The following is a 13,144-nucleotide window of genomic DNA, read 5'->3' on the forward strand; positions in this document are numbered from 1 at the left end:
ATTTTCTTATCTCGAAATGTATTAAGGATATCTTATATGATTCCAGTTGAACGTTTCTCGCTGTCGTTCTCTTTTAACCTTGGTGTAACCAACTCAAGTGACTTCATGTGGAGTCGGGCAATGATTCTCAAACAGCGAGTTGTCTCCAATAACTCCCAGGATAAATGTACCCAAAGCTAGAGCCTTTTTCCTGATATTCCTTGTGTTTTTCCAGAGATTCCTAGTGTTTTCCCCGGCATTCTTCCTGTTTTTCCAGAGATTCTTGGTGTTTTTCAGAGTTTCCTGATGTTTTTCCTGGGATTTTTCCTGATTTCCTAGAAATTCCTGGTGTTTTCCCAGAGGTATTTGGTGTTTTCCAGGGATTCTTGGTGTTTTTCCAGAGATTCCTGATGGTTTTCAACATGAGACCCTTCGCGTTGAATCTCTGGTCTGGTACTTGCTCGTCACTCCAATATTTGCAGTTTTTCCTTTCCTTCTTCTTCAATCCTTCAAAAAACCTGATTGAATTATATATAGCATTCCCCAAATGTTTTCAGATATTTCAAATTGCTATTTGGCCGTCAACAATAATGGAATTAATTTTTTATGGCCTGATCCTAAATGATGTACCGGTTTTCAGACATGATTAATGTTCCACAGTGTGGCGGATTAAAATTTTATGGATTTTCGAATTTGCAAGAATTTCATTCAAATTGATTGGAACTCTGAAGCAGTAATCAATATAGCTGACATCTCTTGACGCGTTAAGACTTCATGGTGCAAATGGTTCAATATTAAAACTGTGGATGTCCTCTGGCTCTCAAAAGTGGTGCTGTCTGTTTGACTTCAACACCGGGATGTGATGATCAAACATCATATGTCGAAAATCATTTTGACATCGTCTGGAGCCTTTCTTGAAATTGATTAAGGTTTTGTAGTTGTTGTCTATACGTCTGTCAGTATCTTCTGCTGCGTTGATGCTTATTTAGCTTTCGAATGGCTCATCAGATCATCCCTTTGGATTTTGTCTACTTTAGATCTCTTTTGGATTCCATCAGGATTAGATTCTCTGCCCGTTGACAAGTGACACTTGTGTTGTCTCTGGAGCGAGATCTTCAGTTGACAGGAAAAAAACGGGATCTAGTCCATTTTATTTGTGGTGTCGTGGTAGGCTGGATAGAATTACAAGTCCTTAATGGCTGTCGCAGATGGCTGCTCAACCATGAATACAAGCGCACTTCAAATTTGAAGAAAAAAACATAATCTGTTTTGTGTTCGAATCGATATGTGATGCCTCGAAAATGACATATTTGGAGTCAGTCAGAGGTTGTCGTTATCTATCTACACCCGCCCCTTTGAACACTTCTAGAATTCCACCAATGGAGTTCCCATTTGAACACGTCTAGCTAGAATTCTACCACTGGTTATGACTGGGGTTCTGCCTCTGGAGTTTCCCCTTTGAACACTCTAGTGTTCCACCACGAGATACTACTGGAGTTCTGCTGCTGGAGTTTGCCTGTTGAACACTCTAGTGTTCCACCACGAGATACTACTGGAGTTCTGCTGCTGGAGTTTGCCTGTTGAACACTCTAGTGTTCCACCACGAGATACTACTGGAGTTCTGCTGCTGGAGTTTGCCTGTTGAACACTCTAGTGTTCCACCACGAGATACTACTGGAGTTCTGCTGCTGGAGTTCGCCTGTTGAACACTCTAGTGTTCCACCACGAGATACTACTGGAGTTCTGCTGCTGGAGTTTGCCTGTTGAACACTCTGGTGTTCCACTACGAGATACTACTTGAGTTCTGCTGCTGGAGTTTGCCCTTTGAACACTCTAGTGTTCCACTACGAAACACAACTGGAGTTCCCCCTTTAAACATTCCTAGAGTTTCACCACTGGACACCACTGAAGTGATGCATTTCGAAATGGATTTAGACGAAAAGTCCTACCCAAAGGAAGTCCTGAGCTGCCCAAAACTTCAGCGCCATCTTCGAAGACATAGCTCGGCATATGAACGGCGAGGGAGGGACCAAAAATACCGATCATCGATGCAGGTCAACATAGGTGGAAAGAACCCAGAGGTAGGGAACAGGTGTTTTAGTTCGACTGAAACCATCTTCAGTAGTTCTTCAGGGCACTTGCTCATTCCTCAAAAGACTTTGCGAGATGATGCTGAGAGTGCGAGACGCGAGTGTGCTTCCCATAAAGGTTTGATGAGGAGGCAGCAAGCCTTGACTGGTAAAGAGTGTATGGAGTTGGAACTGGGCGTAGTAGCGCAGAAAGGATCAGCGCCAACTGGGAAACAGGGTTCAGAATCCGATGGGACTGGTAAAACTCATACAGGATTGAGTTGGCCCGAACGTCCATGTTCGGAACCGGGACTTGGTCGATATTGTACCGGTACGGCAGTACATGAATTGAATGAAAAACGATGTTCAGGTTGGGAAATGATCAGAAGACATTGTGCAGTACGGGAAACAGCCAGTAAGCCACGTGGAGATCGGGGATTATTTCAGAGCCAACAAACGGCATGGAGCTGGGAAGGTCGCCAAAATGCTGGTTTAGATTTGACGACCAAGCCGTTGGATTTGAGTCAAAAACCCCTGGATTTAACAAGAAAACAGTGGAGGACCCCTGTTGCTATCGACAGAGCAGAAAGTTCATATTTAACGGGACAACGATTAGACGCCTGGGTGTTTGGAAATCAGTGTATAGGTTTGGATTTGACTAAAAACCCTTATGCTGGTTTGCCATTGACTGGAGATCAGTATTTGGAATTAGATGTGACAAAAAACTCGATGGGTTTTGATTTTTCGAGAATTGGACACTCCAAGGATGATTATACCGGTACTAGAAATATTTCAGAATTTTATCTGACCATGAGGCCGTACAGAGCAAGTATGCAGTTTGAATTTGGCAGAGGACAGCATATGGAGTTCAGTTTTCCCCGAAAAACATGTTTAGAGGGCGACTTGACTAAAAAGCCGTCTGCAGAATCGGATTCTTCTAAAAAATGTTGTAAGGAAACAGAAACACATATGGCCAGAAATGAATCCATGGCGACAGATTTAACGAGGACGGAATGTATGAATTTGAATATGTCGAGGAAACCTAGTCGTGTTTTGGGATTGTGTGAGAAGGAGTGGGAGAGGGTGATGCAGGCGGACTCAGCAAGAAAAGCTCGGGAGGAATCTGAAGTCGTGTCGCAGGAGATGATAGCGGGCAAAGAGTCTGACGAAATGTCACGTAAAGCGAACGTGAAAAAGAAAACAAGTGCGGAGATGGTGTCGTTGTCTTGGAAGAAGCTGATTATGAAGTTGCCTGGTTTGGAGTTCAAGATGATTGGGGAGAAACCAGGCAGTGAAGGCAGGAGGTTGTCGAGGAGGTTTTCCATTAAACGGAAAGTGAAAACTGATAAAGAATCTGTGGGAGAATCGAAGGAAAATATTGTGGTTCCTAATGAATCAAAGGAAAATGATGCAAAGATTCCAGAGAATGACCCCAGAGAAAGTTTGAAAGCAGTCGTCTCTGAACCCAGGACAGATTTGGGGGAAAATAATGCAACAGGCTCTAAACCTGATGAGTCAAATCCTGGAGCTGACCTTGAGGAAAAGTCGAACAGGTTGAAACCAGATGACAAAGAAAGTTTAAATCTGAGCACAGATTCATCTAAAACAAGGACTAATTTGGAGGGAAATTCCAGGGATGAGTTGGAACAAGATACAGAAAGTTCCAGATTCGATTCAGGCGGGCCTGAAACTAGAACTGACGAAACTGTGGATGGAGTAGTTGATGATTTGAGTGTTTCTGTTGGACAGTCAGTCGGCAAGGAACATGATTTGGATTTGGATATTGCGGACACTGAAACAATTGAGAAACTGTCTGTGGAAGTGAGAGGGAAAACAAAGAGTGAATTACCTTTGACAGATATTGAAGAACCAAATATGGTCTCCAATGACAACCAATTAAACGTTGTATCCAACAACGACCAAACTGAAGAAGCAGACAATATGACTGGAATTGGCTTTGTTCCAAATGGAGAATGTTTGGATTCTGATCAAATTACCAATAATCATTCGACAACAAAGGATAAACGTCTTGTGTCTGATGATATCAGGACTATTAACGACTTGCGGGATGAACAGACTCTGTTAGGATCAGACGGCTCAGGGGATGATCAGACACCCGTAGGACCGGACTCCTGGACCAGAGTAAGTTACCCCTCCCATGTTGAAGTTGCCCATCTAAAATGACTCATCTTTTTGTTGTTGCTCAGTGTTTCATCTAAGGTCTAACCTTTTCTTTACTGGGAGAGTTCCTGGACCAGAGTAAGTTACCCGACCCAAGCACCAAAGCTTTCATGTTGAAGTTGCCAGTCTAAAATCCTTTGTTGTTGCTCATTCAGGTCTCAGAGTTTCCTTTAAGATCGCACTTATTCTTTTCTGGGAGAGTTCTGTTGTCTGTGGTAGGATGTTCAGATAGTTTAGTCAGATAGTTCGGATACTTTAGTCTCATTCGTTGTATTAGATATCATTGTTTTCAAGTCCCAACATCCATAAATTATATTTTTTCAACCAAGTCATCAGCAACATTCTCCTTGCCAAGTACCTTAACCTGATTTAAGGTCTCATTGTCACTATACATCCTTGTTATGGGCACCACTACTGCCAGTGGAGACCACATTGATATCACTCAGGTCCTAGGTTCTCGTTTCTTCTTCTTCCATGAACATTTATGGAGGTAGTCCAGCGAAACTGCTGAATATACGGAAAATCATTCACCCCAGTTCCATCAAACTCAACTTGATCCATGGAATATCGCAAAACGATTTTCAAAATTTGGATCATTTCGATGACTTTGAAGCATTTTTTATGCTCCGATTTTCTGATTTGTTTGAAAATCTCCTAAGCGATTCTGGTGACGTCACGTAACACGAGTTCGATTCGATGACTTCACTTAAACCTGAGTTCAATCCGTGTGTTGGCATTCTCATATAAAACAGTTAACTCGGCTTATAACTCGGCTTACTCGGTTCACGCATGCGCATTTGAAGCCAAGGCAGACCATTGATAGATTGGTTCCCGATCGACTCACTAGGGCATATGAGCCTCCCTGTAGTCCTATTAGTCCTTATATCAATGTGTTTGGTCGCCTGACGCTTATAATGAGTAGTGTTTTAGGGTTTCTAACGTTAGTGCATTTCTATAGACTATAGTATAGGCCTAGTACATGCCTATTGACGTCAGACCTCTAGGCTTCGTAAAAATGATATACTTTCGATTATCGGATGATCTATTTCCGGACATAGTAATTTCTCCGCTCTCGTCATATCCCCCTCCCCCTCTACGCATATGGATACCATCATCAGGTACCACTGCTTCCTCCACAATCCTGGGGCCCATCAAATTTGCTGGTAAGCAAATTTCTCAGTCGTCTCACAATCACTTGTTTCAGATCAATCAGAGTAACTTGCATGTGCCAGCCATCTGACTGTTTTCTTCACCAAATGAAATGTCCAGATTGTTTTAAGGCCTCACAGTCTTTGCCTTAAGGTCTCCCAGTTGTTACCTTAAGGTCTCATAATCCTGAAATTTGATTTCTTTCAGATTCCTTCAGGAAAACTTGCAAGAGCCAGTCATGTCACCTGCACTGTTCTTCTCACCATGTACATGCATACCCCAACATGGTTTAAAGTCTTACAGTCATTGTTTTAAGGTCTCACCATCCTTAAATGTGATTTCTTTCAGATCCCTGGCACGAATCACCCATGTACGGTCTCACAATCATTGGTTGGGAGGTGATCACACCATCACTAAATTTGATTTCTTTCAGATTCCTTCAGGGAAACTTGCACAAACCAGCCATGTCATCTGACTGTATGTCCTTCACCAACATGATATCAAGATTGCTTTTTAAGGTCTCACCATCCTTAAATCTGATTTCTTTCAGATTCCTTCAGGGAAACTTGCATAAACCAACCATGTGATCTGACTGTACATCCTTCACCAACATGATATCAAGATTGCTTTTCAAGGTCTCACCATCCTTAAATCTGATTTCTTTCAGATTCCTTCAGGGAAACTAGCACGAGCCAGCCATGTCATGACTTTATGTCCTTCACCAACATGATATCAAGATTGCTTTTTAAGGTCTCACCATCCTTAAATCTGATTTCTTTCAGATTCCTTCAGGGAAACTAGCACGAGCCAGCCATGTCATCCGCACCATTCTCCTTACGAAGTACCCCAACATGATCCGTGACAGGAAGTTCCATTTACGCACATATCGCCGCTGCATGATCGGGACGGAGATGGTCGACTGGATGCTGACCTTCCAGAATGTGCACTCGCGACAGCAGGCTGTCGGGATGTGGCAGGCGCTACTGGAAGAGGGCGTCGTCGTCCATGGTAAGTCGAATGGAAAGATTTCCTCAAATTACCAGATAGATATTCTTGTAGCTTCACCTTTCTGCTTATTCTTGTCTTGCAACCTTATGCATTCCTTCTGATACTGGCTGCTTGATACCAGCCGGTCATCTGACAGTCGTTTGGGTCTCTGCACCAATGTTAACTGCTTAAAAACAGGAAAATATTTGCGACTATATTACACAATTTTTAGAAATTGCATCTTATGTGTAGTTTTAAATTTTGCATTTTTAGCTCAGCTGACAAGCTGAGCTATTCATATGAGTAAATGGTAGAATGAATGTCCGTCTGTCTGTCTGTCTGTCTGTCTGTCTGTCCGTTAAACAGGCACGTTTCAAAACTATGGCGGATAGGCGATAGATTTTCCCTATAAGCCATTTAGACCCTTCAGGACTCCTGAATAGACCAAGTGTGGGTCCGGCAGGATTAACAGTTTGGCCACCAGGGGGCAAAAAGCCTAAATCACAAAACAATTTTTTGGCGCTTTATTCAAGCAGATAGAAGCTTGAAATAAAGTTGAAAAGGACCGCATGCATGTAGGTCTTGAAGCTACTAAGAGTAGTTTTGATTGATACTACCAGTTGGCGTTACTGAGCCAAAATCTGTGTTGACCTAGTTTAAGCTTGATTTGAATTTCCCGCTCTTGTATGACTCTGAAGGTTGTGGGTTCCAATCCCACTTCGGGTCAATTTTTTTTTTTTTTTAATTTTTACTTTTTTCACTTGTAAATACATTTTCTTTACTTTTTTGAATAATTTGGTGGGCGGCCATCTTGGTTTTTTTTTTCTATTTTAAAGCCTTTGCTGTATCCAGAGTGACATGAATTTTATGGTTGGTGTACAATAAGTCTACCACATGGGCTTTCTATTTGACCTACTTTTCAAGGTCAGCCTGGCTCAGGCACTTAGATTTGACTAATAAGTGGCATATTTGTCACCATTTAAAAGTCTTTTTACTTTGGTATGTTTGCCTGATATATTGACAAAACTGAGGTTGAAAGAGATCTATCGGGTGCTTTCCATGTTCATATATTTCAGCTGAGCGCCAGGCCCTTGGGCCTCTTGTTATAGAACACTGTAAGAGTAATTTCAATAAGATTTTGTTTTATGCAGCGTTTTTTTTGGCGGATTTTGCTCGTTACAAAAAAACGCAAAACAAAAAAGTAGGTGAAAATTTCCCAGTTCATGATATTTATATCTGGACCAGACAACACGCACCCCTGTAGTCTACCTTACGTGGATCTGAGATTCATTCAGGAAAGATTGTTTACAGATTAAAAGGGAATTGACACTGTGAAATGATTTTTTGAGCCAACAAAATTTGCATATTTCAGACTAGCTAAAAGGGAAATGACACTGTGAAATGCTTTTTTTGAGCCAACAAAATTTGCATATTTCAGACTAGCTCACCAAAGATTGATTACAAATTGCTGAATTCACGCCAGTACAGTCTTTATAAGCAAACATGTTTACTGTAAACTTCTCCCTTGGCAATCTGTGCAGGTTAGATTTGGAAAAAAGATAGCTCACATGTTGATGAGAATATGACACTGGTGAATAACATACTTCCTGTAATCTTCCCTGGCAAAGTTTCATGTTTTCGAATACAAATTCATGAGACACTGACTCAGGCAAATAGCTCATGATTTGATGCTAAGCCAGATGTAACCTTATTCACATGTTTTGAGATTGGTACAAGTTTGTTTGGAGACTTGTGAGTAATAACACTGGCAGACAGCATTCTTCAAGCAGCGTGCTTAGCGTAACCCTCCTTGCCAATCTTTGCATGTTTCCTCTACTCTAACACTCATCATACCTCGAAGTAATACGGCCTTGATTACTGTCAAAACTATCAAATAAACAAACCAGATATCACTTGGTTGAAGTCCGCCAGAGAGGAGAAGTAGCCTACCTGTTGTTTGCAAGTGCTTTCCTGATTCCCCTTACTGACCTAGTGTAAGGATTAGCATTTTTCTTGCTCAAGCCAACTCACAGAGTAAGAGGAGCATTCCTTTTTGACTGGATTCGAAATTTGTTTTTTATATCTCGCAAAAAGGATTAGCATTTTCCTCTCTTCAGCCAACTCACAGAGTGAGAGGAGCATTCCTTTTTGACTGGATTCAGAATTTGTTTTTGATATTTCACAAGAAGGATTAGCATTTTCCCCCATTCAGCCAACTCGCACAATAAGAGGAACATTACTTTTTGACTGGATTTGAAATTTGTTTTGATATCACATGGGATACGTGGATATATTGAAATATCAATACGGTTTCGTTGATGCGGCTTAACTGATTCGCATTCAATTCGGTTTAAGAACCGTGTTGGTTAAAGCGGATTGAAAACGGTATGAACGAATTGAGTGTGGCACCTCAATACGTATTGAACTTTTAAAGTGCATTCAATTTGTATTCAAATGCCAGTGTAACCATGGCACTAGGGCAGTATTATTCACATGAAATTTGTTTCAGTTCTTTTTTTCTGAGCACTGACTCATCCGTGATATTGGGTATTTGTTCTGTCATTCGTTGGCTATCAAAGTGGCCTATAATGCAAGGCGAAAAAAATCAGATATCTATCTTCTGCATAACATATTATCATATTGACATTTCCATCTGCTCATAGAAATGAAAGAATTAAGTAGGTATAAGTGTGACGTTTTCAGTTGCTGTGCTTACATTCGATATTACGTTTGCGTGTCCTTTTCGAATTCAGTTGAAACTCCGAAAAATTAATACCAGCAACCTTGATTTCTTCAGAATTCAGCATGTATTGAAATATTGAATATCTTTGACATGTTTGAAATGGAATTTTCATTTGTTTACACCAGTGCTAGCACCTATTTCATGCATATTTCAGTGCTGTACTCTTTCTTTTAGGTTACAAATGTAGTAATTTTTAAAGGGTTTGACCATAGGCCACCCAATTTTGGCTAGAACTTGAAACCCTAAAGCAATTAGAGCTCAAACTTCAAAATGAAGTGAATGCCCATTTAAAACACGGGAGGCTGTTCTCTGGAAAACAAAGAACAGACTCCCAACCTTGAAATTGGCATGTACTTCATTTTAAAAGAGTTCTAATTACTCAAGGATTTCAAGTTTTAGCCAAAATGGTGGGCCTGTGGTCAAACCTTATTTTAAAATTTTAAAACGTCTGCCTTTGCAAAATTTATTTCGAACAATCATGACACCAATTTTGCCCGCAATTACAATTAAGTTCACTGCGTAGTAAATACCCGGGGTGGTTCAGAATGTTCTCAACCAAAAAATTGAATTTCTTGCTCAGCAAGCCTGAAGAAGAATAAATTGAATTTTCTGCTTAGGTGCATTGATGGTAGCAATGTCCCTTTAATAGGCCTATCTCGTGGCCTTGACTTGCTAACTGAGGAATGAATACCCACTTGTCTTCCGTTTATCACCTGAGATGACAGATAGCTGCTAATAGCCAATATGATTTGGTATGTTTACCTGGCTGACCTGCTAACTTCATTATCACAAGGTGCCACACATCTACACCTAACAGTCGTTAGCTAGTGTTAGCATTGTGAGTAAATACTAGAGGCCATGATGTTATCAATTCCCCCCCCCCCAAAAAAAAACTGCTGAAGCTATTGAGAAGTGTTGACCTTATGATGCACATGCTAACGCAAGCTGTGTTAAAGGTCCCACCAATGGTTAGCAGTTTTTTGCCCCTCCAGCCACTTATTAGTTCACTAAAGGCTTCAACGTGAAAACACCATCTTCAGGGTAATGAAGGAATTGACACCTTCAATGCGTAAGAATCAGTAATGTGAAGTGATCCTGACTTCAGGAGATATTTTAGAGGTCGGGAGTGATGAAAATGGGGCCATTGTCCTGACTATAATGTTTAATAGGTCTAGAATGTTGTTAAAGGGACACTACACCATATCTCAATTAATTTTTCCCATTCCTTGTATCTTTCAGTTTGTCATGAGCATCAATTCATGGATAAATACCTCTTCTATCGTTTCCATGACGATGATGAAGGCATCGGCACGTTACCGACGAATGCAGATAAGAAAGAATGTGATGACGAGCTGCAGTATACGCTGTCCATGTTGGGTCAAATCGGCCCGGATGCCATGCTTAGAATGATACTCCGCAAAGCGTAAGTTACATATACCCATATAAGCTACACCATAGGTTCTCCATGTTGGGTCAAATTTGCCCGGATGCCATGCTCAGAATGATACTCCGCAAAGCGTAAGTTACATATACCCATATAAGCTACACCATAGGCTGTCCATGTTGGGTCAAATCGGCCCGGATGCCATGCTCAGAATTATTCTCCGCAAAGTGTAAGTCACATACACCTATATAAGCTGCGCCATAGGCTGTCCATGTTGGGTCAAATCGGCCCGGATGCCATGCTCAGAATGATACTCCGCAAAGCGTAAGTTACTTATACCCATATAAGCTACGCCATAGGCTATCCATGTTGGGTCAGATTTCCCCAGATGCCATGCTCAGAATGATACTCCGCAAAGCGTAAGTTACATATACCCATATAAGCTACACTATACGCTGTCCATGTTGGGTCAAATCGGCCCGGATGCCATGCTCAGAATTATTCTCCGCAAAGTGTAAGTCACATACACCTATATAAGCTGCGCCATAGGCTGTCCATGTTGGGTCAAATCGGCCCGGATGCCATGCTCAGAATGATACTCCGCAAAGCGTAAGTTACTTATACCCATATAAGCTACGCCATAGGCTATCCATGTTGGGTCAGATTTGCCCAGATGCCATGCTCAGAATGATACTCCGCAAAGCGTAAGTTACATATACCCATATAAGCTACACTATACGCTGTCCATGTTGGGTCAAATCGGCCCGGATGCCATGCTCAGAATGATACTCCGCAAAGCGTAAGTTACATATACCATATAAGCTACACTATACGCTGTCTATGTTGGGTCAAATCGGCCCGGATGCCATGCTCAGAATGATACTCCGCAAAGCGTAAGTTACATATACCCATATAAGCTACACTATACGCTGTCTATGTTGGGTCAAATCGGCCCGGATGCCATGCTCAGAATGATACTCCGCAAAGCGTAAGTTATATATACCCATATAAGCTACACCATAGGCTGTCCATGTTGGGTCAAATCGGCCCGGATGCCATGCTCAGAATTATTCTCCGCAAAGTGTAAGTCACATACACCTATATAAGCTGCGCCATAGGCTGTCCATGTTGGGTCAAATCGGCCCGGATGCCATGCTCAGAATGATACTCCGCAAAGCGTAAGTTACTTATACCCATATAAGCTACGCCATAGGCTATCCATGTTGGGTCAGATTTGCCCAGATGCCATGCTCAGAATGATACTCCGCAAAGCGTAAGTTACATATACCCATATAAGCTACACTATACACTGTTCATGTTGGGTCAAATCGGCCCGGATGCCATGCTCAGAATGATACTCCGCAAAGCGTAAGTTACATACACCCATATAAGCTACACTATACACTGTTCATGTTGGGTCAAATCGGCCCGGATGCCATGCTCAGAATGATACTCCGCAAAGCGTAAGTTACATATACCCATATAAGCTACACTATACGCTCTCCATGTTGGGTCAAATCGGCCCGGATGCCATGCTCAGAATGATACTCCGCAAAGTGTAAGTTACTTATACCCATATAAGCTACACCATAGGCTGTCCATGTTGGGTCAGATTTGCCCGGATGCCATGCTCAGAATGATACTCCGCAAAGCGTAAGTTACATATACCCATATAAGCTACACTATACGCTGTCCATGTTGGGTCAAATCGGCCCGGATGCCATGCTCAGAATGATACTCCGCAAAGCGTAAGTTACATATACCCATATAAGCTACACTATACGCTGTCCATGTTGGGTCAGATTTGCCCAGATGCCATGCTCAGAATGATATTCCCCAAAGTGCAAGTTTCAAACTAAATATTAGGCCAATCATGAAGAGAATATAAATGAATGAATGTTTTTGGGTCACCCAGTAGAATGATCTGTTTTGGAGCATAGAAGACCCCTTACAATATTTGTAGTTCTTGTTTTTGTAGTTCAACCACTCGTAAAGTTTTCAGCCCATTAATGGCCAAGGTTTCGTGTCTGTTGTTTCTGGCTATTGACTTGACCTGTCAGGTTGACCGCAATCAGTGGATCTGGTCAAGTCAACCAAAAGGAATGTTATACTGTGCATGTTTGCATGTAAATGGCACAGTTAACTCCGGTCATCTGTGGCAATGTTTTAAAGTGGAACTCCAAATCACAAAAGTGAAATTTTGGAATTTTTCTTGAAAGCTTTCTATCACAAGTTTGCAACACGTCATTTAAATCTGTTATTGTTCTTCAAATCATCACGTTATTGTTGGGACTAGAAATAGGACTAACCGCTCAGCTCAGCTCAGCTACAGTCAGGCAGATTGAAATTTGCCTTCAAACGTAATCTTGTTGTTTGTTAAGGGGGTGACTGTTCGTGTAGTGGTGGTACCAGGGAATTAGAAATGCAGTTAACGATACACACAATGCCATAGTGCAGTTATTAGCAAGTTTCCGCATCGCTTACTATTACGATTACGATTACGATTTGTGTTTGATGCCATCGATTTTTGGTGCTGCGTCATCCCCGGCGAAATCGTCGATGGTACTTTCGTCTCGTTCTTACGAGGATTCCGGCTGATCTTCGTATTCGGAAAACGATTACATGGATTAGCGAAAAGCCTATTTTCCACGC

The 13,144-nt window shown here is 41.7% G+C and overlaps 1 protein-coding gene across 1 annotated transcript in view; it reads left to right on the forward strand.

The window, feature by feature from the left end:
* LOC135500810 (rap guanine nucleotide exchange factor 4-like) overlaps positions 1–13,144 on the forward strand; it is a 142,105-nt gene that overhangs the window by 111,869 nt on the left and 17,092 nt on the right. Inside the window, exons 8-9 of the mRNA XM_064792462.1 lie at positions 6,161–6,386; positions 10,348–10,531. Coding sequence (XP_064648532.1) covers positions 6,161–6,386; positions 10,348–10,531 — 410 coding nt within the window. The remainder of the gene's footprint in view (positions 1–6,160; positions 6,387–10,347; positions 10,532–13,144) is intronic.

The sequence above is a fragment of the Lineus longissimus genome, chromosome 16 (genome assembly GCF_910592395.1).
Source record: "Lineus longissimus chromosome 16, tnLinLong1.2, whole genome shotgun sequence".
Taxonomy (NCBI): Eukaryota; Metazoa; Nemertea; class Pilidiophora; order Heteronemertea; family Lineidae; genus Lineus; species Lineus longissimus.